This window comes from Leptidea sinapis, chromosome 29 (genome assembly GCF_905404315.1).
Source record: "Leptidea sinapis chromosome 29, ilLepSina1.1, whole genome shotgun sequence".
NCBI lineage: Eukaryota > Metazoa > Arthropoda > Insecta > Lepidoptera > Pieridae > Leptidea > Leptidea sinapis.
The window spans coordinates 1200690-1228107 of record NC_066293.1 but is presented as its reverse complement, the minus strand read 5'-3'; the positions used below and the strand labels follow the sequence as shown (position 1 = coordinate 1228107).

General features: G+C 36.7%; 1 protein-coding gene across 3 annotated transcripts; it reads left to right on the top strand.

Moving 5' to 3' along the window:
• Positions 1-257: 257 nt before the first annotated feature.
• On the top strand, positions 258-27418 carry LOC126973248 (serine protease snake-like). 3 transcript variants are annotated; one of them, XM_050820455.1, is made up of 11 exons: positions 258-392; positions 1198-1382; positions 2407-2501; positions 8279-8358; positions 15080-15216; positions 17071-17222; positions 18482-18594; positions 19152-19304; positions 25624-25753; positions 26423-26554; positions 26872-27418. In XM_050820455.1, exons 2-11 carry the CDS (start codon positions 1322-1324, stop codon positions 27037-27039), a joined length of 1221 nt encoding a protein of 406 aa, XP_050676412.1. In that variant the 5' UTR covers positions 258-392; positions 1198-1321; the 3' UTR covers positions 27040-27418. The 3 variants fall into 3 exon arrangements, with proteins under 3 accessions (XP_050676412.1, XP_050676411.1, XP_050676413.1); XM_050820454.1 differs by having other exon boundaries at positions 289-392; positions 1178-1382; XM_050820456.1 differs by having other exon boundaries at positions 374-392; positions 1277-1382.

The following is a 27418-nucleotide window of genomic DNA, read 5'->3' as shown; positions in this document are numbered from 1 at the left end:
AATGGCAACACTACCGCGCTGTCAGATTGACATGACAGATTAAGTTGATTGGCGCGATTCGCACGCCTTGAGAATTGTCTAAGAATTGACCTCGACATGCAAGGTGCTCACAAAACAATTAAGTTGTCATTAGTTTAAGTGATTTTATTACGTGAAGTTGTGTTGTTTTATTTACTTGTTCTACTACAAATAATTACAGCGTTTTTTATTAAAAATAAAATATATTTCATAGAACCTGTAATAGTGTTTTATAATAAAATTAACAGTAGCTTTAATAGCTGGGGAGAGCTTTGTCCGTATATTTATTTATATTAAGTTATAAAATGTTAAGTTATAATAGTTCAGAAGTGCATCTTGGATGAGTTGCATTAGTGTCTATGGAATAATAAGATGTAAGCTTCAATCTTGGCCAGCATTCGATGCCATAAACAATAATAATTGTCTTCATGTATTGTGACTTAATATATTTCGATTAAGAAATTGGTGTGACTAGTAGGAATTAATTCAAATATTTTTATTGATAAGAGGATTTAAAATCACATATTGAACGTGAAAAATTACCACCCATTCGAAGAACTAGAATTCTGAGTTGAACTAGCGCAAGAAACTCAGGTCTCAGCGGGCTTCTTTTTTTTTAATAAAATTTATACATAAATGTTATATCGTTCACTAAAATGTATTATTAAATTGTCCGAGTGCGGTTGTTCCATTTCCAATCTGTGGTATCATTAAGAAGGACATAATATATGTTATAGTTTTTACACAGACGTGTTTTAACAATTCTTTATAATTTCGAAATACATTTGTTTTGAACATTTTCTGGAATCATGTTGTAGAACCATGTACATTGCCCAACAAAAGACTTACTAATTCAACTTGAACGAGTAACAAGTTTATGTTTGGTCCTGGTGCTAACATTACGCAACAAACATAACCAGTGGGAGGGTCCTTTGCACAGGATGCGGGCTAGATTATGGGTACCACAACGGCGCCTTTTTCTGCCGTGAAGCAGTAATGTGTAAGCATTATTATGTTTCATTCAAAAGGGCGTCGTAGCTAGCGATATTACTGGGCAAATGAGACTTAACATATTATGTCTCAAGGTGAAGAGCGCAATTGTAGTACCGCTCAGAATTTTTGGGATTTTGCAAGAATCTTGAGCGGTCTATCAATCTAGTTAATTTTCGGGATGGGAAGACTTAGAAACTGAGCAAACATTAGAGCAACTCAACCACCAGGCACTTCTAGAAACATTCTTTAAAATATTACCCCACAGTGACTGATCGAATGTTCATCTTAATATGATATATTGAGTGCAGTGATGTATCGTTTGTGTGTCGTTGTGTGTGTCGTTGTGTGTGTCGCGCTTGCGCAGTATGAAGGTGAGTATACTTCAACAAGTATAGATATATTAGTTCTAAACAATTTGTTATTTTTAGAGTGATAATTCTGGGATTAATTACACAAATTAAATTTGTAACCAACATTTATGAATGATACGGGACTCTAGCCCGCGCCGCTCGGGTTGAGCAGGTTATCAACTGTAAAGTAGGTCCTGTAGATGGAGCTACAACCTGAGAGTTGAACAAGACATACCAAGATTTACGAACCATGTGTCCCGAACGGCTGGCTCAGTTAGTAAGAGCGCTCGGACGGAACCCGAGACGCGCGTGTTTGAGTCGCATCGTTCATAAATTTTGGTTACAAATTTAATTTGTATAGTATTAGTTCTTTAATATAGAATTTTTTTAAGAAGGTACCCAAAATGACAGGCGCGGGAAACATGTCGCCGAACAGGTGACTCACAGACCACCAGCGAGTAACTCGTCATTTACTGTTAATCGGATTCGTTGACGAATGAAAGAATGCGAAAAAATGGCGTATTTCAATATATCCAAGTACGAAAACTGCCATAACCTGCAATGCAATAAAAAATAAAATTGGTTAGAACGTCTTTTTTGAACTAATCTGCTGTTTTTTTTAAATAAAATATATGTCAATCATGCTCCTCTAAGAGATTCATAGTTTAATCGTATTGTCGTCTTTTTGCACAACATTGCTGCACAAGCCCTTCAATATCCGGAGTGTTACAATTGTTGAATTGTGTTCACAATTCAAACGTATAAGTCCGTCAACTTAACTCGGGACCTGGCTCGAATGACAGTTCTAGAAACTAAGAAGTACCTACGATCAGCAAGAAAAACTCAACAAAAGCGGCTTAAATCAAGTAGGCCACTAAAAATAGAATTTAACCTCGTACTAAATTTCCGATCCAATTTTTTTTATAAGGAAAACATTAAAGCATTATGACAAATCGTATTTTAACTATCATATTATGTCACACATCTTAAACAAGTTAATTTGAGCTGCGCAACCATAAGATTACAGCTTTGGTATGATTTCCAGGACAATCGTGCAGTAATGGTGCTGCCGTCTGCCGGAGGATCCAGAACTGCCCAGCTGCTGTGGAAGCTATCAGGAAACGACAAAAGACGCCAGAGGTAACTTACTATATAGAGTGGTTTTAGCAGCTGAGTGACATGCCTAATTATTTTTGCCGTTTTTCGGTCAATGTGTGTATGAGAATAATTGACTATTTAATTGCACCACATTATTTATCTAAATGCAGCTTACGAAAATTTTTCTAACTATAAAATGTTTGACATCTTCGAAGACTTGCCCGTTGGCTACAAGGCAAAGCAATATGATACATATATCAGCAAGACGGATTTCCTGCACATTTTGGTGAATACTCCATAGCCATTTTCCTAATCGGATAGGTCCGGTCTTAACGCCGGTTGATTTCTATGTCTGGGGTTACATGAAATCCCTTGTTTACGACGTCTCGCCTGTGTCCTTCGCGGAAGAACTTTATTGTACAACTCATTGGTACGGAGCATATTAAAATATGGATCGGTAGTTTGGATACCTCACTACGCGACACACATGTTAACAATAGAGCAAATTCAACTCTTTCAAGACTTTCAATACTTAAAAAAAGATTAAGTATATGGGTTATCTTACGGTTACATTCGCAGTAACACCATTTAATATGTATATACAAGCTGAACCGACAGGCGCTGTTTTGTTAATAGGAAAAAGAAATTAAGTATTCGGGAATAATGTAGATAGTATACAGCCATCGGAGATATGTAATAACGTATTTCTGAATGGTCTTATAATAATATGTAGTTAGTACTCGTAAGGATTAATATCCTATTTGTATAAATAGCTTTTACATTACCTCTTTATATTTGCCAATTTTTAAAGTATTGACATGGTTATAGTATCTATGTTATCCATAAGAGATAGACATAATATGTCATCACAGACTTACCTATGAAAGATATACAATTTCACAATAATATATTATTTTATTATATCTCAAAGGGCTTTCGTTGACACAGTGTTCCCCAAAAAATAATAATTAAATATTGACACACTCTTACACAAATTATCTTGCCCCAAACTACGCATAGCCTGTACTGCAAGAAAACGACATATTTAATACAATATGCAAACTTTCACAAATATAAATACAAATAAACATCCATGACCCGGGAGCAAACATTCAAATATCGTTAAAATATATAAATATGTATACAAAAACTTAACCAATTATATACTAAACCTTCCTCGAGAACCACGCTATCTATTGGTTAAAACAGCATGAGTATCGCTGCAGTAGTTCTTGAGTTTATAACAGTCAGACAGACAGACGTGGCGGAGACATTGTTTTATAATATGTAGTGATTACGTATTACGATCTTACCTGAAGTAAAGCTTGGGGTCAAGTGTGTGGGTGTGCGGTCAATAAAACCTTTCGAAATCAAGTTGAACAACTGTTCGCCTGTTAACTGAGCAATGAATCGGTCAGCGACCTCTTGTAGTTTATATTTAAATGCACTCAGTATGAGTTGATAATGTTCACATAGTATATTATTATGTGTCCTAGTGAACAAGATCAACAACGTCTTAATTTCTTGATATGGGGTCTACTCTCCTTCTCCGAAACGAAACTTCGTAAACGAATCAAATTTAAACGAAGATTCGATAGTGACCTACTCCATTGACCTCTACTATATACCACTGGACTGGTGTCTGTCATAGTGCTTTTGTGCCTGTTTGATATTCGCCATTTTGGCGCTGCTGGCCATGTAGCGAGAGTCTGCGGTACTAAAACTAGTGATGACAACCTCAGCAAACATCAATGTATGGTGGGTGGTAATAAAGTACACAAAAAAATTGTGTACTTTATTACGTTGACTCTTGAAGTATAAATAACACGGAAAGCGAACGAAATTAATTCAAAATGCAAAATTACTTCAGGTACGTTCCTTTTTTTTTAGTAGTATTATTTCCTATGGTATATTGTTATGGGGCAAGGCGGCCGATATTAATACCATCTTTGTGCTGCAGAAGAGGGCTATTCGCGCGATTTATAACTTAGGTCCTAAAGAATCATTAAGAGAAAAATTTATAGAAATAAACATTTTGACTGTTGCTTCTCAATACATTTTTGATAATGTTCTGTATGTTCATAAGCACATTTAGGAATTTTCTAGAAACTGTGACATTCACAATGTTAACACGAGGAACAAACATTAACTTGTTATGCCTACTACTCGGTTGGGTCGAGTTAGTAAGTCTTTTGTTGGGCGATGTATATGCTTCTACAATATGATCCCAGAAAATGCACAAAACAAATGTGTTACGAAATTTAAAAGAATTGTTAAAAACGTTTGTGTGGGAAAGGTTATTATAGCATAAACGATTTTCTTAATGACACCACGGACTGGGATTAAAGCGAACACCCTCAGGCTCTTTAATTATAAATGTTTATTGTACGATATCACATTGTAATCCATATTTTATATAAAAAAAAAAGCCCGCTGAGTTTCTTGCGCCCATTCTTCTCAGGTAGTGAAAAGTGATTTTAAATCCTATTTTGAATAAAAATATTTGAATTTGAATTTGCAACCATTTGTATTATACGTCAAAATTTGTTCTCTGGACGATGGCGAGTGGCGCTTCAAATAGGCCCAAAAAATTTGCTGTCATACATATGGAACAGCCTGTTCAGTGGTATTTATTTATACAGGACACATCGACGAAGTTCGGAACAATAGACATAATTCGTGAAGGATTGAAATGAACATAATTTTGATCCGACTAATTTGAAGAGTTCTATTTCATGCGAACGTTAGGTAGTAACTTATGACAACCAAAAAAATCTGTATTACAGACGCAATCTAAACATGTCAAATTAGTACTTATGATTTTTTGTTTGAATTCTTTAAATAGAGTTCTCAATTATGGTGCTAATAAATGATCTTTTATAGTGCTTTTTAACACACCTCGCAATATATTCTCATTGTATCAGAAAGTTTCGTAAATATCAGTTTTATATTTATTATATAAATACAATTTGAAAAACAAAATTTTATGAACGATGCGGGATTCGAACCCACGACCTCCGGCGTTCCGTGCCGGTGCTCTAACCAACTGAGCTAACCGTTCGAGTACCGCCTCGTTATAAAATTCTGTTTGCTTTGTTCAACTCTCAGGTTGTGGCTTCATCTATAGGATCTACTTTACAGTTGACAACCTGCTGAACCCCAATATTTGCATATTAGGAAATTGACTTGAGATGTCGCTCTTGTAAATCTAAACAATATGTTATGTTTTTAAAGTGATAACCCTCACTTCTAGGATTAATACACAAATAAAATTTCACTAAAAATATTGCCTCTACATATTACCATCCTTTTATAGGTACATCTTTCACTGCTGCACATATGATGATGGAACTATACTTTTTATTTTAATTATTTATTTATTATTATTTTCTCACAGTTGTACTAATGCAGTTCATGCCCTTCGACCTGCCTGTAGAGCTTGAGGTGACGATGCAGCTGATTAAGAGGGAACCCGCCTGCTTCTTTCATATTGGAGTTCGCCCTCTGTCTACTCGGGAATTTTAATACCATACATAACTTATATGTGCAGCATACTATAATTTATTTTATTTTGTAATTTCCTACAAACTCTTAAGTCGGGAATTTCACTCATATTAAATTTGCATTTGTTCCTTCCACGTTCTAAATGATCTTCACATAGAGCAACCTCGATTAAAACCAGTCTTGAAGCCATTTCAAGCAAATTTGCAACAAAATCCACACAAACGAAAATCAAAAGGTTCTTTTCAAAAAAACAACAAACAACGTCAAATTTAGGTTAAAATTCCGAACAAACAGCTGTCATATTCAAATTTTCGTTCGCAATGTAAATGAATTAGAGTAGGTTTAGAAATTCGAAATGTCAAACAACGACGTTCGGGACGAAACCTCGAAACGAATGGAATCGTAGTAGGAAACATCCAAAACTTCGTTTTTCGTTGAATTAGTGTAGACCTACTGAAAATATGAACGATAACTCATTCAATTCGGAATGACGTCTAGAAAAAATTTGGTATCATTTGGTATTAAATAATATGCACCCAAGAGACTCGCTTTGTGATAAATTCAACTTGATAAATATACTACTTAACCCTTCCCTCACTGAATTCAAGAAAAATTGTGATTTGAATTCATTTAATTCAAAAAGAAAGAATAAACCAAAAATATAAAATACTAGCTGACCAGACAGACGTTGTTCTGTACATAATAAATAAAATACCGTTTTTGATGAATTTGTCAATAATTTTTCATTGTAACATAATAATATGCTCCTTGTTGTTATAATGAAATTGTTTCACAGCAGAACTGTCAAACCGCGCGTCAAAAATACTCTCACAGAAAATATGTCCAAACAAAACAAATATTGGAAATAAAAATAATTATGGGTCCCAAATCGAAATAAAAACTACCCTATCTCTTAAGTTGGACTAAACTGCACTCCATGAAGTAATCCCCATTGAAATACGTTCATTAGTTTAGGAGTCCATTGAGGACAAACATTGTGACACGAGATTTATATATATTAAGATTAAGAATAATATAATATGTGGAATAGCATTGTTGTAAATACCTTAAATAAGCTTAATAAAAATAACAAAAGAAGTATAAAATCGCTCATAATTTTCCGCCTACGCCTAATGACGTAAGTATTACCTAAAAAACAACACTTTTCCGTAACATAAAACATAATATGGAGGTAAAACTGTTGAGGAAAATTGAACTTAAACCTGTTGTGGTGTTACCTGTATCATTGACGATCATGTTCACGAAGCATCCTTACACAAACAATAAATTCTAGCTCTAAAGGTTGATGTGTCCAATATTACCTATATTATAATTCATATTAATACAATTTGTTCTTTATTACTTTTTATGAAATAAGTATTCGATACTTAAAACGTTTTTAACTTCGAACAAGATTCATATATTGGATGCAGCACCTTTCAAACTATGTTATGTATATTACAAAAATTGTAAAATACTCTATTGTTTGAAGAGTGGCCGTCGTGTTTCTGGTATGTTCTTCTCACGAGTTCTACTTATTCCGAACATATCGTTGATTCAGTAATTTAATATATTTATAGTGATGATTGGATTTATTTATTTTAAGCCTAATTGAATAAAGTTGATTAGACTTTGACTTTGAAATTGCATATATCAAGTTTATGTTTTATGTTGTAATAAAATAAGCGCCCTCATATTATTTAAGGTTCCACAATCGAATGTGTCAGCGTCTCTTAAACCAAACCAACTTAGACAGTTGAAATTTAGACAGAGTGTATTTTTCCACATTTGTTTTTATTTATTCATATTTATTTATTTTCTATTAAATAGGTACAAATTTGATCTTTCAAATACTTAAAGTATCTCCTATTTAGACATTACCAATAGCATGAAAACTTGTAATAAAAAAATATTGTAATTTATAAAATTATATAATAAAATTAATTTATTTTACATTTACACAAAGTATTAATTTGATAATTTATAAAAAAAATGATTACAGTCAAGATAAAAACAATCTACTTAGAATTACATGTTAAAATTCATTACTCTTTGTGGTCAAAAAACTTTTATATGGAATTAAATGTGTTTTGAAGAAGCCAACTCTGTAAGGAAATTATAAATCTTGAAGAGGGTTGGCAAAACAAATCTTAAGTGAATCAGGGATCTTATTGAAAATTTTCATGCCCATCCAGAAGACCAAGCGGTACAAACATGTAAGACTCACTAAGACCGACATATCTGCGACGTTTGCTCTCTTCGGCAGTCGAAGCAGCAGCCCCAGCACCATTGTGTTAATTGTATTTTTCTTTCAGATATGCTCATTCTCAGGAACGGATCCCATAGTGTGCTGCCCGGAGTCGAATCCCGCTCCCGTAGCCACCACGACTAGAAGGTAATTAGCAACCAAGATCACTTATACAATAATCTAACAAGATTGGTTTTAAATATTGTTACTATTAACACTACTATTTCTATTTTTTAATACAAATTCGGAACGCCCTTATTATGTTACAAACTTCTATAATTTCCCGCCATTTTAAAATTTTTTTCGAGGCTACTATCAATATTAAATTTAATGTTAAAATCACAACAATGGATTGGGGTGTTAAAGATAACATAAGCTGAGTATGGAGCTGATGACTCATTTTCAAAACACTTTAATAGCTTGGTTTTAGACGTATATACGTATATCGTACTATAGATAGCACATTCCCTGTTGAGGACCATCAATGATCGAGGCGCATTATCTGCTAGAAATAAAAAGGCTGCTGGAAAGAATTCGGCATAATCCTAAAAGGGAACAAAATATTTTGTCGCTAGAATAGACGATTGCCGCAAGGACTTGCGTACTATCAAAGTAGACCTGATGGATTTTTTTTTATATGAGAGGGGGCAAACGGGCAAGAAGCTCACGGGTTGGGGAGAGGTGAGGCAACCGCCCATGGACATCCGCAACAACAGGTGTGTCAAGAAATGCGTTGCCGGCCTTAAAGGTGAAGTATGCTTTTTTCTTGAAGGTCCCTAAGTCGTATCGGTTCGGGAAGACCGCTGCCGGTAGTTGATTCCACAAAGTGGCTGTGCGAGGCAAGAAATTTCGAACAAAACGCGCGGTTGTGGAATGCCAGACGTCTACGTGATGCGGATGGTACTTTGCACGTAATGTCCCATGGTGGAATTCGGCCGCTGGAATCAACCCGAACAGCTCCTCTGAGCACTCCCCGTGATAAATGCGGTAGAAGATGCAGAGAGAACCCACATCTCTACGCAATGCTAGATATTCAAGCCGATCGGAGATGACTTGATCGTCGATGATTCGAGCCGCTCTTCGTTGTATGCGGTCAAATGTAAGAAGCTGGTACTGGGGAGCACCCGCTCAGAGGTGAGAACAGTACAGTGGCTTTTAGTGAAGTACTGTCTCGCCTTACTGAGTACACCAAGCTTTTTAGAGGCCAGTTTGGCCTTCTCTTCCAAGTGACCAGGGAACTGAACGTCGCTCGATATATCGACGCCAAGTATGCCAATACAAGCTGTGGCAGTTAGAGGAGTGATCTCGAATCGAGGGGATACGACAAAGGGAGACTTTTTAGTGGTGAACGCACAAACTTGTGTCTTCTTGGGGTTGAATTGGACTAAATTATGTCGGCCCCATTCCAAGACTTTGCAAAGCATAGTCTCGATTTCAGACACAAGTTTAGCATATCATTGATATGCAGAAGAAACAGCGTAGGGGATAGCACGCAGCCTTGCGGGACACCAGCGTTTATGGGTTTTAAGTCGGAGCATGCACCGTTGATAACAATCTTGATGCGCCGATCAGCCAAAAAGCTAGTGACCCATTTGCACAACTTCTCGGGAAGCCCATAGGATGGCAGTTTCGCTATAAGCGCTTTATGCCACACCCGATCGAAGGCCTTCGCTATGTCCAAACTCACCGCCAACGCCTCTCCCTTCGACTCAACTGCTTGCGCCCATTTATGGGTGAGGTATGCAAGAAGATCACCAGCTGAGCGACCCTGACGGAAACCGTACTGGCAGTCGCTGATCAGCTGGAGCCCCTCTAGGTATCCCAAGAGCTGGCGGTTGATGATCGACTCCATTACTTTGGAGAAAATGGAGGTAATGGCAATGGGGCGGTAGTTGGACGGATCTGAGCGTACACCTTTCTTAGGGATCGGGTGCACTAAAGCCGCCTTCCATAATTTCGGGACTACGCCTGATGAGTAGGAGAGCCGGAAAAGACGAGTAAGGACCGGCGCCAGTTACGGAGCACATGTCCGCAGCACTATCGGGGGAATACCATCGGGCCCGCTCGATTTGTGAATGTCCAAGGTGAGAAGCGCCTTAAACACGGCACTATGCCAGATTTTTACCTCCGGCATATATGAATCGCACCGCGGAATATGCGGTGGTGGTGCACCTTGGTCATCCAGAGTCGAGTTGGACGCGAAGAGGGAGCCCAGGAGATCAACTTTCTCTTTCGCGTCATGGGCCAGCGAGTCATCATCCCTGTGCAGTGACGGAATGGCTGGCTGGCAGAAGTTTCCTTGGACAGCCTTGGCGAGCGACCAGAACGCACGAGTTCCCGAGGGAAGGCGTGCAAGTATCTCGCCAATTCTGCCAATGTGCTTCGACTTCGCGTCAGCAATAACTCTTTTGGAGGAATGGTGAAGGATGGTGCTTATAGTCGATATAAGTACTGGAGATGCTAAATATAAAAAAAAATACAAAATCAGTTATTTCGCACTTTTCATATACAAATTAACATTTTGTACTGACCCTCACACTAGGCGTTGCCTGTCTCGTGGGGGAAATAGTAGAATTAACAGAAAATAAAGATGTACAAGCGGCTAGTGACAACAAGCTGATTACTAAAATTTTACCAATCATATAAAGAAATAAAGTAACAGTAATAACTATACAAGTATTAATTGTGTGTATATGTGTTGTGTGTATGAAAGTGTGTGTATTGTGTACCTATATGTATTGTGTGTATTTTTTAGGATTGTACCTTAAGAAGATTTTCAGTTTCCATATAGGATAGTTGTATTAAATATTTTGATAGAAGCTCTTTAGCCTTGAAGATGGAGTATTCTTTAAATTTACATAGCTGGACCAGTTTATTATAAATCCGGGGGTACAAAAAGGTTGGAAAGCGATATGCAAATGCAGTTTTGACATTAGTAACAGGCAATTTGTAAACTCGGTTTTTAAGCAATGTGTTGTATTCTTTTGAGTTCAGAGCTGTTTTGTGGACATGCATCGCCACTCTTATCAGGTACAGCTTTCGAACACTGAGTACCTGAGCGTCGCTGTACAAATCATTCGTTGGGTATCTAATCGGTTTCCTCAAAGCGACTTTTAACACAGCTCTTTGCGCTCTTTCCAATTTAATGAGGTTGGTGGAATTTGTACCTCCCCAGGCTAGAATGCAGTAATTTATGATTGATTGTCCGAGGGCTAAATAGATGCTTTTTAATAATGAAAGCTCAGCGGACTCTCGAAGCAATTTAATGGTGTATACCAATTTTCGTAAACGAGTTGAGACAGCAGCAACGTGATCTCTGAAACTTAATGTTTAGTCTACGACTATTCCAAGATATCTCATTGCGTTAACTCTTTTAATGTGGTCACAAGTGCACTTTTGAGCTGGACGTCTTGTACAGTTTGTACTGTGAATTTTAAGATTTTGCTGTTGGCTTGGTGATGAAGCAGAAGTCTTATAAAAGCATTGAAATCTAGTTTTAGAAGAATTTAAAGTTAGAATATTTTGTTTCAGCCAGTATGATACCAGTGACATACCTTGCTCGACATATTCGTAAACGGTATCCCAAGAGAGTCCGTGAAAAACAATAGCTGTGTCATCAGCGTAAGACAGGATCTCAGCATTTTGTAATGGGATAAACATTATGTCAATAATATATAATAAAAACAGAGTAGGACCTAAAATGCTGCCCTGTGGTACCCCGAAGGATATTGGTCTCAGGTCACTAAGTTTATCACCAACTTTAACACATTGGCTTCTATCCGTCAAATAGCTGGTAAACCAATCCAGTATAATTCCTCGGAACCCGTATGCTTCGAGTTTTCGCAGTAGGATGGGAATTGAAACTGTATCAAAGGCTTTCGATAAATCTAGGAAAACTCCTACACAGGCCCTTCCTTCGTCTAAATGGGCGGCAACAACTTTTGTGAGAAGAGTCACTGCATCTTCTGTTGACTTGCCCCTTCTAAATCCAAACTGCCGATTCGCTATAAGGGAGTTAAATTCAAGGTAAGCGACTACTATTTTGTTCACAATGCGCTCCAATAGTTTTGAGACAGACCCTAATAGTGAAATCGGCCTGTAATTACTGGGTTCCATCTTTGATTGACCTTTATGGATCGGTACAACTGCCGCAACTTTCCATGCCTTAGGGAATGTACCACTTTCGATGCTTTGATTAAAAATCGCCGCTAGCGGTTCAGCAATTGCAGGGCCCATTGACTTTAGGACTTTATTATTCAGGTAATCAAGACCTGGGGAGCTATAAGGGTCTAATTTCTGAATGAGAACGAGAACTTCATGTTTATCTGTAGGCGCTATAAATATTGAGCTTAGTGCTGATGAGTTAATTTTGACCTTGGCTGCAAGCGATTCTTCGGTTTCATTTTCTTGACCAAGTATTGTATTTGCAAGGTTTTGACCAGCTGAAGTAAAATACTCATTACAAATGTTTAAGGCCTCTGTCTCATTGTTTCTTATGTATTTTAAATCTTGCGCCGGAGGAGCTGTGCAATTGCGATGTGTTATTTTATTGATTGTTTGCCAGAGCTTTCTTGGATCTTTTTTGTGAGCAACTAGTTCCTTTTTTTCGTGTTCAGCTTTAATATTTCTTAAGAGTTTAATGTAGAAGTTACGATATCTTGAATAGATTAGTTTTTTAGTTTCATCATGAGGAAATTTTTTTGATATTTGGTGGAGTTTATCTCTTTGTTTGGAGCACCTAATGAGGCCAGGAGTCATCCAGGGGTGGATGCAAAATTTTGAACGACTTACCTTAATAGTTTTGGTGTTTTTAGCTATCGCAGCTGATACAGCAGTCGTGAAAATAGACACCGCATCGTCAACAGAGTTTGCTTGAATAACTGAAGACCAGTCAAGCAGTTCTAGCTCTTTATTAAGATCATCGTAGTTTACTTTCAGTTTTGATCTCACCTGAGTTGTGATTTTCTGCTGTTCTGTTTTGATACCAACCATGATTAGAGCATGATCAGTAAGATCAGTGGTACACACAATCGATTCGGCTTGAAGGTTACATGGGACGAATATGTGATCGATGCAGGTTTTACTGTGTGTAGGTTTGTTGATAGACGACAGTAGCCCATGTGAAGCAAGTACTTCCAAGTAACTTGATGTTTGCTCAGTAGTTATTTCTTCTATAATGTTAATATTCACGTCACCTGACAGTATGAGACAAGAGTGTCGGTTAACTGACTTGACCAGCTGGTCCAAGGACTGAATAAAGTTGTCAGTGTTAGGGAACGACGGAGAACGGTAAATACCTAGAACTGTGAAAACTTTGCATACACTTATCTTCAAACAGTTTGCTTCGGCTATATCAGGTTCGGAAACTTCCGCAGACCATTTGTTATTTACGTAAGCGATGACCCCACCTGATTTGTTGATGTACTTTTTTGTGTTGTGTGCTATATAACCATTTATTTGCTTAATTGTGGTGTAATCATTAATCCAACATTAGCTGAGAATAATAACGTCAAACGGTATATCGATTCTAGCTAAAGTCAATAAGAAATTATCAAAGTTCCGCTGCATGCTTCTGATATTTACTTGAAGAATTTTAAGTGTATATTTTGTTATAATGGGATAACATACTTCCGGGCTAGAAATAATGTGGCATTTAATGTCAAAAGAATTATCAATTTCAGTCATAAGATCTAAAGCAGCCATAGAAAATGGATAATTATAAAATAAATTTGTTTTCTAAGTAATAAATACCACGATGTAAAAGCGCCCATACAAGGAAGAGGACGTGCACGTACATTGGGGTTTGTTTTAAAGGTAAGTGTTTGTTTAAGATTTTTTCTTTCAAATATTGTAGTATGTGTGACTCTTTGGGTGTGTGTTGAGTTAAGTTGAGTGAGAGTGTTAAAATTCAAAAGAAATATTTTGAACGAAGTTAAATACAAAATTTCTAAAGATAAAAAAACAAAATACATATATGTTTTACTAAAGTTATTCGTTACGTTTGTCTGAGAAGTTCTGGAGATCCTCAAGAGAACGAATCTGATGGGCCGGGCTTCCGTCTCGACCCTCGTGCTTTCTGATATATATATTTCCTGTTTGGGTCCAGCAGTATTTAAATCCATTCTCCTTAATCCAAGCCCGGGCATCACGAAATAACAGCCGGCTAGTACTGGTCAGGCGCTCATTTACAAACAGTTTCATTTCGGGTCCAGCTGGTACTATGTCCTTGGTGGTTAGGGCCGAGCGCCGCATTTTCGCATTTTTGAAAAACTCTTCGCGCTTCGCCCTCCGAACAAAGGATACTACCAAGGGACGAGGTCGACTGTCATTTTTACCACTGGAATGGCGTGGGCCTGCTCGGGATGCAAAGTTCACATCAGCTTCTTCTAGCTTCATCCCAATCTTTGTGGCTGTAGTTAGAACCATGTGAAATGGGTTTTCGTTGGGAGTTTCAGGGAGACCTATTATTTATAGCTCTGAGTTAAGAGATAGCTGGGCCTGTTGGTTTAGCTGGCAATTCTTTCTCTACAGTTAAAGAGAAAATGGCTCAATGCGGGGAAAAGTACAGAAATATTATTTTCACAGATAGAAAAAGATTCAGAACTGAAGAATACTATAACAAGCAAAATAATAATGTATTTCAAAGAAGCTTAAGTTCTTTACTATAGTTTCGGGACAATTTTATTAAGTTCATCACCGTTAAATGACGTTCCTCACTCTGGGTCAACTTGATCAAGTTCTGTAAAATAGATCTGGGGCAATTTTATCAAGTTTATCACAGTTAAATAAAGTTCCTCACAAAAGCTCTGTGTCAACTTGATCAAGTTCCTCACATTAGCTCCAGGTTGATCATCTTTCTTAATTCCAGGCCCAGCAGCACTACGACGGAGTATGTTCCGCCCGTGTACGATTATGTGGAGAACAACGGAGCATCAGCCACAGACTCCTGCGAGCCGCTGTCTCCCAACATGACGGCTGCCAAGACTGGCCGAAAGGCCTGGGACAGTGAGTACCTTTGTGATGATGATGTGATGTCAATCATCTAATGTGACGTTGTCGTCACAGAAATGTAGTTCTGAGACTGAAATGAGCCATTACAACATTAAATATCTTCAGTAACGCTTGATAACCAAGGGACACTCATTGCAGATTGGCATGAAAGTATCGCATGCCAAGAGTTTTTGAAAAAGGTTCGACCTCACATTCCTCTAAGGTAACGAATGAGTTTCGGAAGCTTTTTGAATTTTAATAGCTATTATGTATTACTCAGTAAGACTGGACTAAAGGCTGATTTATACAATGATTGCAAAGAATGCAAAAGTATATTAATAAAAAAGAATATTCTTTGAAAAACAATAATTATGTCACACAAACAAATACACATAGAATACTTCATTTTAAACTTTTGTCGGTTAATTTTAAGTACAGTAGGCGCTGTCACCAATATACAATATTCCTCGTTCATATCTATTCGATTAATTACAACGAAAGGCTACCGTGTTTGTACATCCGGTAAGGATTTTTTTCAGAAAATTAAATTAACCTTGTACATATTACGCTACCGCGCCTTATAAAATAGTTTTTAGCATTTTTATTTGTCGGTTAGCCTGTGCTTTTGTGCACGCCTAACTCAAGAACAACTAAACCAAATTATATTATTATAACACTAGAAATAATGGATTGCTTGTAAATAATTCTAGAAGGCTTCATAAGATACCTACATAATAGCTTTAAGGGTAAATGTTCACATACACTTCTATAATTATAGAAGTTTATAGATATAGAATTATTATATAATTATAGAATTATTATAGAAGTGGACTGGGACTTTTCCCAGCCACTGTTCAGGCATTATCTATAAATAAATTTAAATGTTTTATAAAAAAAAATGGCTCCGATATGGCACTGCTGAATATCTAAATGATCGGACAGCCTGGGACTAGATTGTGATTATTTTATAGCGATAGAAATAACTGTACAATATTGTATATTTTTATTGAAAAGAGCGCAAAAAAGAATGCTGGGAGAGTTTCTTGCGCCGCTTCTTCTCTCTCAGAGCGCCATTTGTTTCCGAAGCGGTAGTAGTATGTAATAGTTATTAGAAATGACATCAAAAAGAATTCTAAATGAATCAATTTTGAGAAAATAAATGCCTTTTATGCCTTTTATTTAGTGTTTGCAAAAGCTTAAAAAAGTCTTCGACCGTAGACCTGCTCACTATACCTGAGTTACCAAACTTAATGGCCACACAGTATCCTTGTACAACAATAATTGGGAATGTTGTCTTTATACATTATTAAGAAACGTAATAAATTATGTTTTACCTTTTTGGTGGCAGATTTTTAGAATTTGTGTGAATGAATCTAAAAAATAAATCTAAAATTAACATGTTACCTCTAAATGTCATTTAAAGTTTGAGGAAAAGATAAAATTTTGTGATAAAAATTTGTTGTTTTAATTTAAAATATATTTTTCCTCATTCTGACTAGATACTTATCATTTATAAATCTACATTTTGTCACATTTGTTTTCGCCCGTGACTTTTGTCCGCCTTTAATTCGAATGACGTTCTCTCGAGGACTAATTACTTTATTATATTAAATATAATATATATTTTTTAACACTCTTACAAGAAAAAAACCCTCTTCAATTTTAAGCCTTAGCTTTCCATACAGTATCAACTTATAACTTAGAGAAAAAACAACTATATAATATGGAATTAGGTTCCAGCTTCGGTATTCCCGAACCGATACGACCCGGAGACCTTGAGTATGCTCTCATCTGTATCAGACTTCTGGTATTGTGTGCGCTGCTTGTAACGTCGTAACGTCCAATATAATAATGTGCGTTATGTTCCAGAATGTATTGACTATCAGCAGCAGCTAGTATACCCGTGTTCCAAGGGGGTGGCACTAGTAGGGGGGATGACGAGACAGAACCGCTGCCACCACGCCGTCACAGACCTCATCGTGGGAGGAGTAAGCGCGGCCAAGGATGAGTTCCCCCACATGGTAATATCAATTGTTTCAAATTAAATAAAAATCACTATTCATGCAGGTTAAGGAAATGACACTTGTGAATGTGAGAGTTTTATTTTCTTTTTTTATTTACTGCCACTTCGCAAAGGGTTCAGCTTTGAAGATTTAATGAGAAGAATTGGCAAGAAACTCAATGCCACTCTTTTAAATCAACATTTACAGCTTCATCTTTTCACCAATCATTTTAGTTATCACTTACCATAACATGACTACATAAAATTAAAACTATCATTACGGGAGTTAGTTACAATATATGTAAAGTGATGCAACAAAACTCCTCAAACCTCAAATAATCAATACCTTACAATATTGTCAAAAAAGTAAATTTAAATTAATACGTAAAAAAAGAGTTATTGAGTACAGTAGATGTATCATTACATCCACACACACCGTAAATAAATAAAGATAATTTGCGAATATTTTATAAGCGGTTATAATAAATATAATAACTTTCATTTTTAAAACATGAAGCAGAGTTTCTGGTAGCGCCAGCAATCGCGTCCCTCGACCATATTTTAAGGGATGGGAATGACTCGTCCTACGTCGTCGCCACAAACATTGACATTTAAGTGAGCATGACGAAGCCTATCACTAGAAGTAAAAGAACTTTCAGTTGATGATTTCAGATCAGTTCAATATGCTTTATATGGTACACAAGTCTTCCGAATGAGCACTTCTCTTTAGTCCCTACAGAATTACATGTCAGGGAGGAGCAATTTTAAACTTGGAGTAACTTTACTTCGCGTTTATTGATAACACATATTGTGTGGATTCAAAATTACAGTGGGGGGCACCATGTTAACACATATGTTAGTGTTTCTACCATAAGAAATACGAATTCAATACATTACAATTATAGTTGTATTATCTTTGTCACGTGACCTATAATGCCGACCACCATGTTGTGACGTCATTGTAGCAGAAACAATTTATTTGTAACAACTCACCAACAATGCAGACTATGAAAGGTCATTCTTATTTTTATAAAAATCAATAGAATTTGCACTTGAAATATTTTTCTCTTTTGGCGCGACTTAATGAGAATCCCGACTGATTTATCATTTAAATTTAAAACAATTTTTCTTAGCATAACTTGGTATTATTTGATTAAATAAATGTACCAGTTGGCTATCGAATCATTACGTTCATTTTAGAATATATTATTTAAAATATCGAAGAATAGCCGAACGGTTAAATGACTGGTAATAATCTGATAGTGTATGGTGTTACAGGCTCTGCTGGGGTTCGGTGATGACCCTCAGGCGGTGTCATGGGCCTGCGGGGGGACACTCATCAGCGAGAGATACATCCTGACCGCTGGACACTGCACCTTTAGCAGAGAAGCGTAAGTACCTGCAGGCGCCAGTTGAGTTGGTTTGCTTAAGCAACTATGGCAATATAATTGTTTTTTTTTCCGTTTTTCTATATAAGTGGGTATAGTGTTTGTAGGCCAGATGAACCGACGATCTGGTCAAGGTCGTCGTAATAGGTTGGATGAGGGCAGCGCAAGACCGATTGTCATGGAGTCCTTTGGGGGAGGCCTTTGTCCAGAAGTGGACGTCTTCCAGCTGAAATGATATTAGTGGGGCAAATGGGCAAGAGGCTCACGCGGTGGAAATTGCTGATGATATCCGCAAAACCAGGTGTCAATGTGTCCTTTAAGGTGGGAGTATGATTCAAGGTCTCTAAAATTTATTCCACAAAGTGACTGTGCGAGGCAAAAGGTTGAAGAAATTTTAATATAATCATTGAGAGACGGCAAATATCAGCTTGGGCTTATAATAAAGGTAGTTTGTGCGTATGTTTGACATGGAAGGTTTCGATTGGAAGAAGCCTGAGAAGTGGCTGGCAGAAAGAAAAGTGATGATTGTATTGTTGCTGTATTTTGTCAAATTTTTTCAGCGGACCAGTGACGTATGCCCTCCTGGGTGTACTGAAGAGATCCGACCAGGTGGACAGCTCTAGCCTGTATAAGATCAGACGCATTATTAAACACCCCCAGTACAGCCCTCCACGGAGATACAACGACATAGCGCTTCTGGAGACCGACAGAGAGTAAGTGATAGCAGGTCATAGCGTCGTTTTAAATCCTAGGTGAAAGGTCGTGTCTTTATTTTAAACTATTAAGCCCAGTCCATATATATACGGACCATGGCTAAGCGTGGACAGAGAGTCAGGTTATTTTATAGAAAAAAACATTTATACGAAACAAAATTTTATTTAAAACGGGCCAATTTAAATAAAAATTTGTTTCGTAAGTTTGTTTTTTTATGAAAAACGCGGTTAAACAATATAAAACGATCTCCTAATTCTGAAAAGTACCAACTTCCATTGTTTATATTGGGTATTAAGCCCAGGGTTTAATATTATATATTTATGTTATTGTGACTATTTTCGTCCACATCCTCCTACAACACCGAGATGTACACGCTTTTCTTTAAATAACTATGTCGTATAATACTGGCAACACTCACCTAGGAGGCTCGCTCTACAGTTTGGCTGTACGTGGTAGCACAGAGTATCTTGAATACCGCAATGTGAAGGAACGCCACACATCCAGATGATTGCGATGATGTCCAAGGGTGCGTCGTGTCCAAGGTGAAATTTGTCGGCTTCAAGAACGTACAACAGCACTTCGGAACTCTCTCCCTGATAAATGCAATAGTGAATAAAATACACACAAGAGCCGTTCATTGAACATTGGATTCTTGACAGTATGAGCAGGTCACATGAGAAAAATACTGTGTATGTATATGTGATCCTATGCTTTGTAGCGCTAGAAAATGGACCGACTTAAGTGTTGACTTATTTTTTTCTTCGTAAATATTTGAGCCATATCCAACATTCTCCAAAGCAAATAAATGTGGGATGCGATTGCGTAGAAATTCAATTCAATTGTTACTGGGGCTGGTGTTTCGACTGTCGAAGTTGACAAACGGCACAAATGATTCTAGTAGATATCGATACGTAATTAAGTAATATACAATTATATATAAAAGTTACTAGATAGTTTAAATTGTCTTCAATTGTATACAGTATGGCGACAATGGCAACATTAAATGAACACATGGGTAGGGAAATTATAAAAAAAATTATAAATAAGTTTTCCATAATATCATTTTGGAGCACCTGTAAAGTAATCTAGTAGCGGCGAGCTAGCGTACGCCGTAGCCATCAGAACTCGTAGATGAACAATAGTTAAAAACATGAAAAGTTTGAAAATTTCATAATTACTCACTTTAATTTTTAAATTTTTTTATCATTAAGGTAATGTAGCCTGTGTCATTAAGTGTCACAATTGTAGCGCCACGCTGTATATTGTATAATTATTTTATCATCCGTTAATGTAAATTAAACCTTATCGCCTTAACGTAAGTTTCAGTTAACAAAACTATCTAACAAGCAACACGTGATTCGCGATCTTCATTACGAATTAATACCAAACGATAGTATCTTGACTAAATATCCCAATTAATAATTTTATTATAGAAATATTATTAATTACTAAATGTTTTAAACTCCGACCTATGTATCGAAGAAGTGTGATTTTTAAAAGAATGCTAATGCACGTTGGATGGGTTACGATACGTGGGTGACACTGAAAGTTTTTAGAACTAGCCAGTTAGAAACATTGCTATTGACAACTTTTTTTGAATTTTAATTTTAGAATTCTTTGGTAACCTAATGCAGTATATTGCATTCATTTGTCATTTGTTTTTGTGACTTGGCGGCAAATCTAAAACTCTTGTTACACGTGAAAATGAACCTAACGCGTGAAAATTTTCGGTCAATGATTTATTATGACTTTCGTTGAGGACTTACTCAACAACAAAGCTATTATAGGCTGCGATTAGCATTTCCTAATGAAGCCCCATCTCGTGCCACTATTTACAATTGGTTTAACGAGTTTAATCGTGGACGTAGCTATCACAATGATGATCCACGTGAGGGACGGGACTTTAACAGCGACTACTGAAGATAACATAAGTAGTGTGCGACTCATGATAGAGGAAGGTAAGAGAGTGACCTATCAGCAGATACGGGCAAGCCTAGGCATTGGTATGAGTCAAGTCAAAGTCAAGTTCAAAAAATATTACACGAACATTCAGGCGTCAGCAAGCTTTGTACCAGATCGATTCCCCATACTTTAACCGACGACCAGAGACACCTTCGCATGGACTGGCGTCGCCAAACGTTAGATAAGTACAACGGCGGTAAATGCTGTATTTGACGTCGTCACAGGTGATGAATGTTGGATATATTGCTCTGAACCCGAAACCAAAAGCCAATCAGCTCAGTGGGCGTTTCCTTTCGAGGATCGGTTAACTAAGGTAAAGAAAGGAAGAAGTCAAGGAAAAAAGATGATTGCCTCATTCTCTGGTCGGAAACGTCATTTCGCGACAGTTGTGCCAGAAGATGGAAGGACAGTTACTGCAGACTGGTATGTCAATTGCTGTTTGCCTGTTTTGGAAAAAATTCGACAGCAGCCCCCTCGAAGCAGAATCCTCCTTCACCACGACAATGCTTCAGGGCACTCCGCAAAACAGACTGTTGAATATTTGACAATCGCAGGTGTCGAGATAATGAGTCTTCCGCCATACAGTCCTGACCTGGCGCCCTGCGACTTTTATTTATTCCCAAGAACTAAAGATAAAATTCGAGGTATTCGCTTTACGAGCCCTGAAGATGCAGTGAAAACGTACGAAAATGCCATAGAAGAGACCCCTAGCGAAGAACTTTCTGCGTCCGCTTTTCTCAGTGGTTCCATCGATTGAATTTTAGTTTCTGGTTTGGAATATGTTCCAAATTATTTAAATTAGTCAATAAGACAATAGGGAACTCCTCTTGCAATATAAATACACAATGTACAAGTAATAGTAAACATAATAATTGTTAAATAAAAAATTATAAACCTGATGCACCAAAATATGCAAGGATTGTTAGGTAAAGAACTGGAACTGGAGTTACTAATGAACCATGAAAATATTTATATCTTATGTCTTACTGAACACTGGCTTAGAAAATATGAGCTCATTTTTAACTCCAGTGGTCATCGGGTGGCAAGTGTCTTTAGCAGAGAAATGGCAACACGTGGCGCCTCTCTTATACTTATAAGTAAATCACTTAAATTCAAAGACCGTAACGATATTGTGGGCCTCTCTGTTGAACGTACCATTGAAATAGCCTGTGCAGAGCTTGAGTGTGCCATTGTTGTAAGTATATACAGACCTCCCGATGCATTATATGAGTCATTTGAGAGTGTATTGGAGGGGGTTCAATCAAAATTATCAGAATCTAAGAAATATATTATGATTTGTGGTGACTTTAATATTAACTTATTAGAAAAATCCACCACAAGTATTAGATTCAAATCTTTCTTTAAATCATATAATTTATCAAATATTTTCTTAGAACCTACTAGAGTAACCAGCACCTCTAAAAGCTGTATTGATAATATTTTTACTAATCATAAACCTACTTCTCAATCAATAATTAGTAAACTGAGCTCAGACCACTTTGGCCTCTTTTAATATTGAAGGAAACAAATGTACTTCAACTAAAAAGTTTATGTTTGTTCCGGTAAACAATAGGCGAATGGAGTAATATAGAGGCAATGTTTCAGAAAAACTCTCAAACTTGTATTTGAATTATAACAGTACTCCAAATGAGATGTATGGTAAGTTATTTAAAATAATTAAAACAGAGTTTGCTTCTATATTTACTTCAAAGACACTCAACTCGGGTGGTCTCTTGTCATTTAACAACTGGGCAACAGCTGGTATTCATAGGAGCAGACAACGGTTATATGAACTATATAGTGAGAGATCATCATGTAATCATGATGTATCTTTCCTTGTATATGTGAAAAACTATTCAAAATTATTTAAGAAAGTATGTACTATTGCTAAGTCAATGCATATTAGAGAAATAATTAAAAATGCTTCAAATAAAATAAAAATGACTTGGAAAGTTATTAACTGGGAATCTGGAAGAGCGAAAGACTGCAAGTCTGAATATAATCTAATAATAAACAATACAAAAATCCACTCTGAGCAGGAAGTAGCTTCTGCTTTTGAGAATTTTTTTTCTGACATTCCAGTTTCCATCTCAAGCACCCTTGTCTCCTCCACCAGTGTTGCCGAGTCACTTCTTTTGGAAAATGTTAAGGAATGTAAACAAAATTTCAAATCCAGTGTTGTTAGCCCAGCAGAAATAATTAAAACTTTCAGATCCTTAGAAATGAAAAAAACTGTTGATATATGGGGCATATCTGTAAAAATAATAAGTTCTGTTATTGACGTCATAGCACCATATCTAGCACTAGTTTTTAATAGCTGTATTGAACATGGCGTGTTTCCTGACCTTCTGAAGTATAGTAAAATTACACCAATATTTAAATCGGGACTCACTTCCGACCCGAATAACTATCGCCCTGTTTCGGGTAGTACCCTTAGTAAAATTTTTGAAAAAATCATTTTAAGCCAAATGCTTACTCACTTTAACACTTATAAGTTACTTCATATAAAACAATTTGGCTTTACTAGGGGACGCTCGACTACGGATGCAGGTGTTGAACTCATCAGGAATATTTTTGAGGCCTGGGAGGAATCACAGAATGCACTTGGTATCTTCTGTGATTTATCTAAGGCTTTTGATTGTGTTCAACATTCAACGCTGGTCAGGAAGCTATGCCACTATGGTATAAGAGGATCTGCACTCGATCTTCTGATCTCATATTTAAATAATAGGAATCAGAGGGTCGAGGTAAATGGCAGGAGATCTCCTGGGACTCCTCTCGGTATGGGGGTACCACAAGGGTCTATTCTTGGACCCTTCCTCTTCCTAATTTATATAAATGATGTACCTAACCTTGTAGAAAAAAAACACAAGGTGGTATTGTTTGCGGATGACACTTCACTTATATTCAAAGTGAAACGAAGCCAAGTTTTGTATGACGAAGTAAACAATGCTCTATCTGACATCGTGTACTGGTTTAGCGCCAATAAGTTATTATTAAATAATCATAAAACCAAATATATTAAATTCACCGCGCCAAATGTCAAAAATGTAGATGCGAAAATTTTATTAAATGGAGAGGTGGTAAAACCAGTGGGATCTGCTATATTTCTTGGCATTACTCTTGATACCAAATTGCAGTGGGGCCCCCATATTGAAGGATTGGCGAATAGGCTTAGTTCTGTTAACGGACATAGATACGGCGAGATTAGTATACTTTAGTTATTTACATAGTATTATGTCCTATGGTATATTGTTATGGGGCAGTGCGGCCGATATTAATACTATATTTGTGCTGCAGAAGAGGGCTATTCGCGCGATTTATAACCTAGGTCCTAAAGAATCATTAAGAGAAAAATTTAAAGAAATAAACATTTTGACTGTTGCTTCTCAATACATTTTTGATAATGTTTAGTATGTTCATAAGCACATTGAGGAATTTTCTAGAAACTGTGACATTCATAATGTTAACACGAGGAACAAACATAAACTTGTTGTGCCTACTACTCGGTTGGGTTAGGTTAGTAAGTATTTTGTTGGGCGATGTATATGCTTCTACAATATGATCCCAGAAAATGTACAAAACAAATGTGTTACGAAATTTAAAAGAATTGATAAAAAACGTTTGTGTGGGAAAGGTTATTATAGCATAAACGATTTTCTTAATGACACCACAAACTGGGAATAAAGCGAACACCCTCAGGCTCTTTAATTATAAATGTTTGTTGTACGATATTACATTGTAATCCATATTTTATATTAAAAATAAAAGCCCGCTGAGTTTTTTGCGCCCATTCTTCTCAGGTCTGAGGCTTCTTCTGAATGGGTGGTAGATTTTGACGTTTAATAAGTGATTTTAAATCCTATTTTGAATAAAAATATTTGAATTTGAATTTGAATGCGAAGATGTGTAAAGAGGAACGGAAATTACTTCGAAAAACAATAAAAGTATTGGCAACTTTATTATTAACCCGTTTTTCATTTTATAAAAATTTTCAGTGTTACCTTGGTATTCAAAAGTGGATTTGCCAAATATGTCCGTATTGTACATATTTATATTTGACAGAGGTCAGTGAGCACTACATCTTTATGCCTTTTGTTGACGGAACCAATGACGTTCTATATAGAACGACATTGGTCGACGGCTGTCAATTATTTCAATCTACGTATCAACCAATTATGATAATCCCTATGTACAGTCGATAAAATAATTAGAAACAACATGTAGTAAATAATTTCCCTACGCGGAAATTTTCCAAATATACTGGCAGCATTTACGCACTCCATAATATCAGCGATCTGTTGGGTTTATACTTAATTGCTTGGATTAATAATATATATCTATTCATTCATTTAGTGTTAAGCTGAGCGAGTTTGTCGTGCCAGCTTGCCTTGACGTTGGCGCCCCAAACAAATACGAGACGGCGTGGGCGACAGGCTGGGGCGCCACGATGAACCGGGGCGCTACTGCTGATCAGCTACAGAAGGTATTTATTATACGTATTTATTTTTTGAATTTTAACCGGTTAAAGTTTAAGTACCTACACAGAGAAACATTACAACATAATCATATTAAAGTACTTACACCTCATCTTACGCCAATACCTATACTTCGGCGAGACACGATAAAGAATGAAAACAAACGGACCGTTACTGAGTTACATTCCGATAGCGGGCGATTATTATCTCTGTCCTTATCACTCGTATGCAGTAATGGCGTCAGTTGGTCGATGACAGCTGTCGTTGCGTGTTTAGTGGTATGGGGAAGCAGTCAATACCGCAGTGGTCAACATTTGGTCCGCAATTTTGTGAACAAGTTCGTTCCTGTTGTTTTGATTGCGTTGCAATACGTATTTTTTCGTTTCCGTATTTACTTAGTTTTTTGTTATTATTAATCTGCGAAGATTTTTGCTGTTATTGTGAGTTGATTTTAATTATGGAATCACATCTTGACAGCTCTAGACATCCTTTAAAAATATCGATTCTTTTCTATATTCAAAGATATCGATGAAAATGTTTTGAAGGCCTGAAACTTTATTTACCTTCTTGGCCTCACTATACTCATCTGCCATTTAAATTAGAGGAATTTGATAACCTTTAACCTTTTAAGTAGATATGTTAGAGTTGGTTTGTTACGCACTTTTGTCTGTTTACAGGTGAAGCTGACTCAGTTCTCGAACAGCGAGTGCTCAGAATTGTTCGGGCCTGACCGTCTCATGAAGAACGGGTACGACGCCCAGACTCAGGTCTGCTACGGAGATAAAAACAAGTCGAAGGACACCTGTCAGGTATACTTGCAAATTGAAAGGAATGGGGCTCAAATGATTGACTGGCCTGTTGACATTTTTCTAAATGCTATACTGTCAATAACTAACCTAATTATTTATTTATTTTATTTATTTAAAGCATTGGTTACAAGACCATTAGATGAAACCAAAATACAAAAAAGAAGAATATTTAAATCATTTTTTATAATATAATTGATTACAAGTAGACAGGTCAGACTTCCATTTGGACTTTTGAGACTACTACACTTTTTCCCTCTTCCATTTTCTTCCTGCCTTCCTTCATCTTCCTGTCTGAACTGTGACATCGCACTTCGCAGGGAGACAGCGGCGGTCCGATACAGCTGAAGCACAGACAGATAAACTGCATGTACACAGTGGTGGGCGTGACGTCATTCGGACGAGCGTGCGGGATTGTTGGTGAGCCCGGCATTTACACGCGCGTCGCGGCTTACGTGCCTTGGATCGAGAGTGTGGTCTGGCCATAGATGCACACATAGATCTTACAATATTTTCATAAGATTGGTTGTTAACATTCGAAAATTTTAGAATTGCGGAAACCCAATTATAATGAATTCTTATATCCGACAGACACAAATTTTCGCACTGTACCTGTCAATGTAGCTTCTACCTTCTTTTTTACAATTTAAGTGGAAAAGCATCTTGAATAAAGTACTCTAATATTTAATTATATTATATCTATTGAAGCTGAAAAATTGTATGAATGTTTTAGTAAAGTGTCTTATATATCTTATCATAAACCGAGTCATTCCTGTATTCTGTATAAAACTCACGCTTAAATGACCGGTACTTCTTGTGACTGAAATTGACTTGTATAAATTTTATATTGAACATATTTAAAAACAA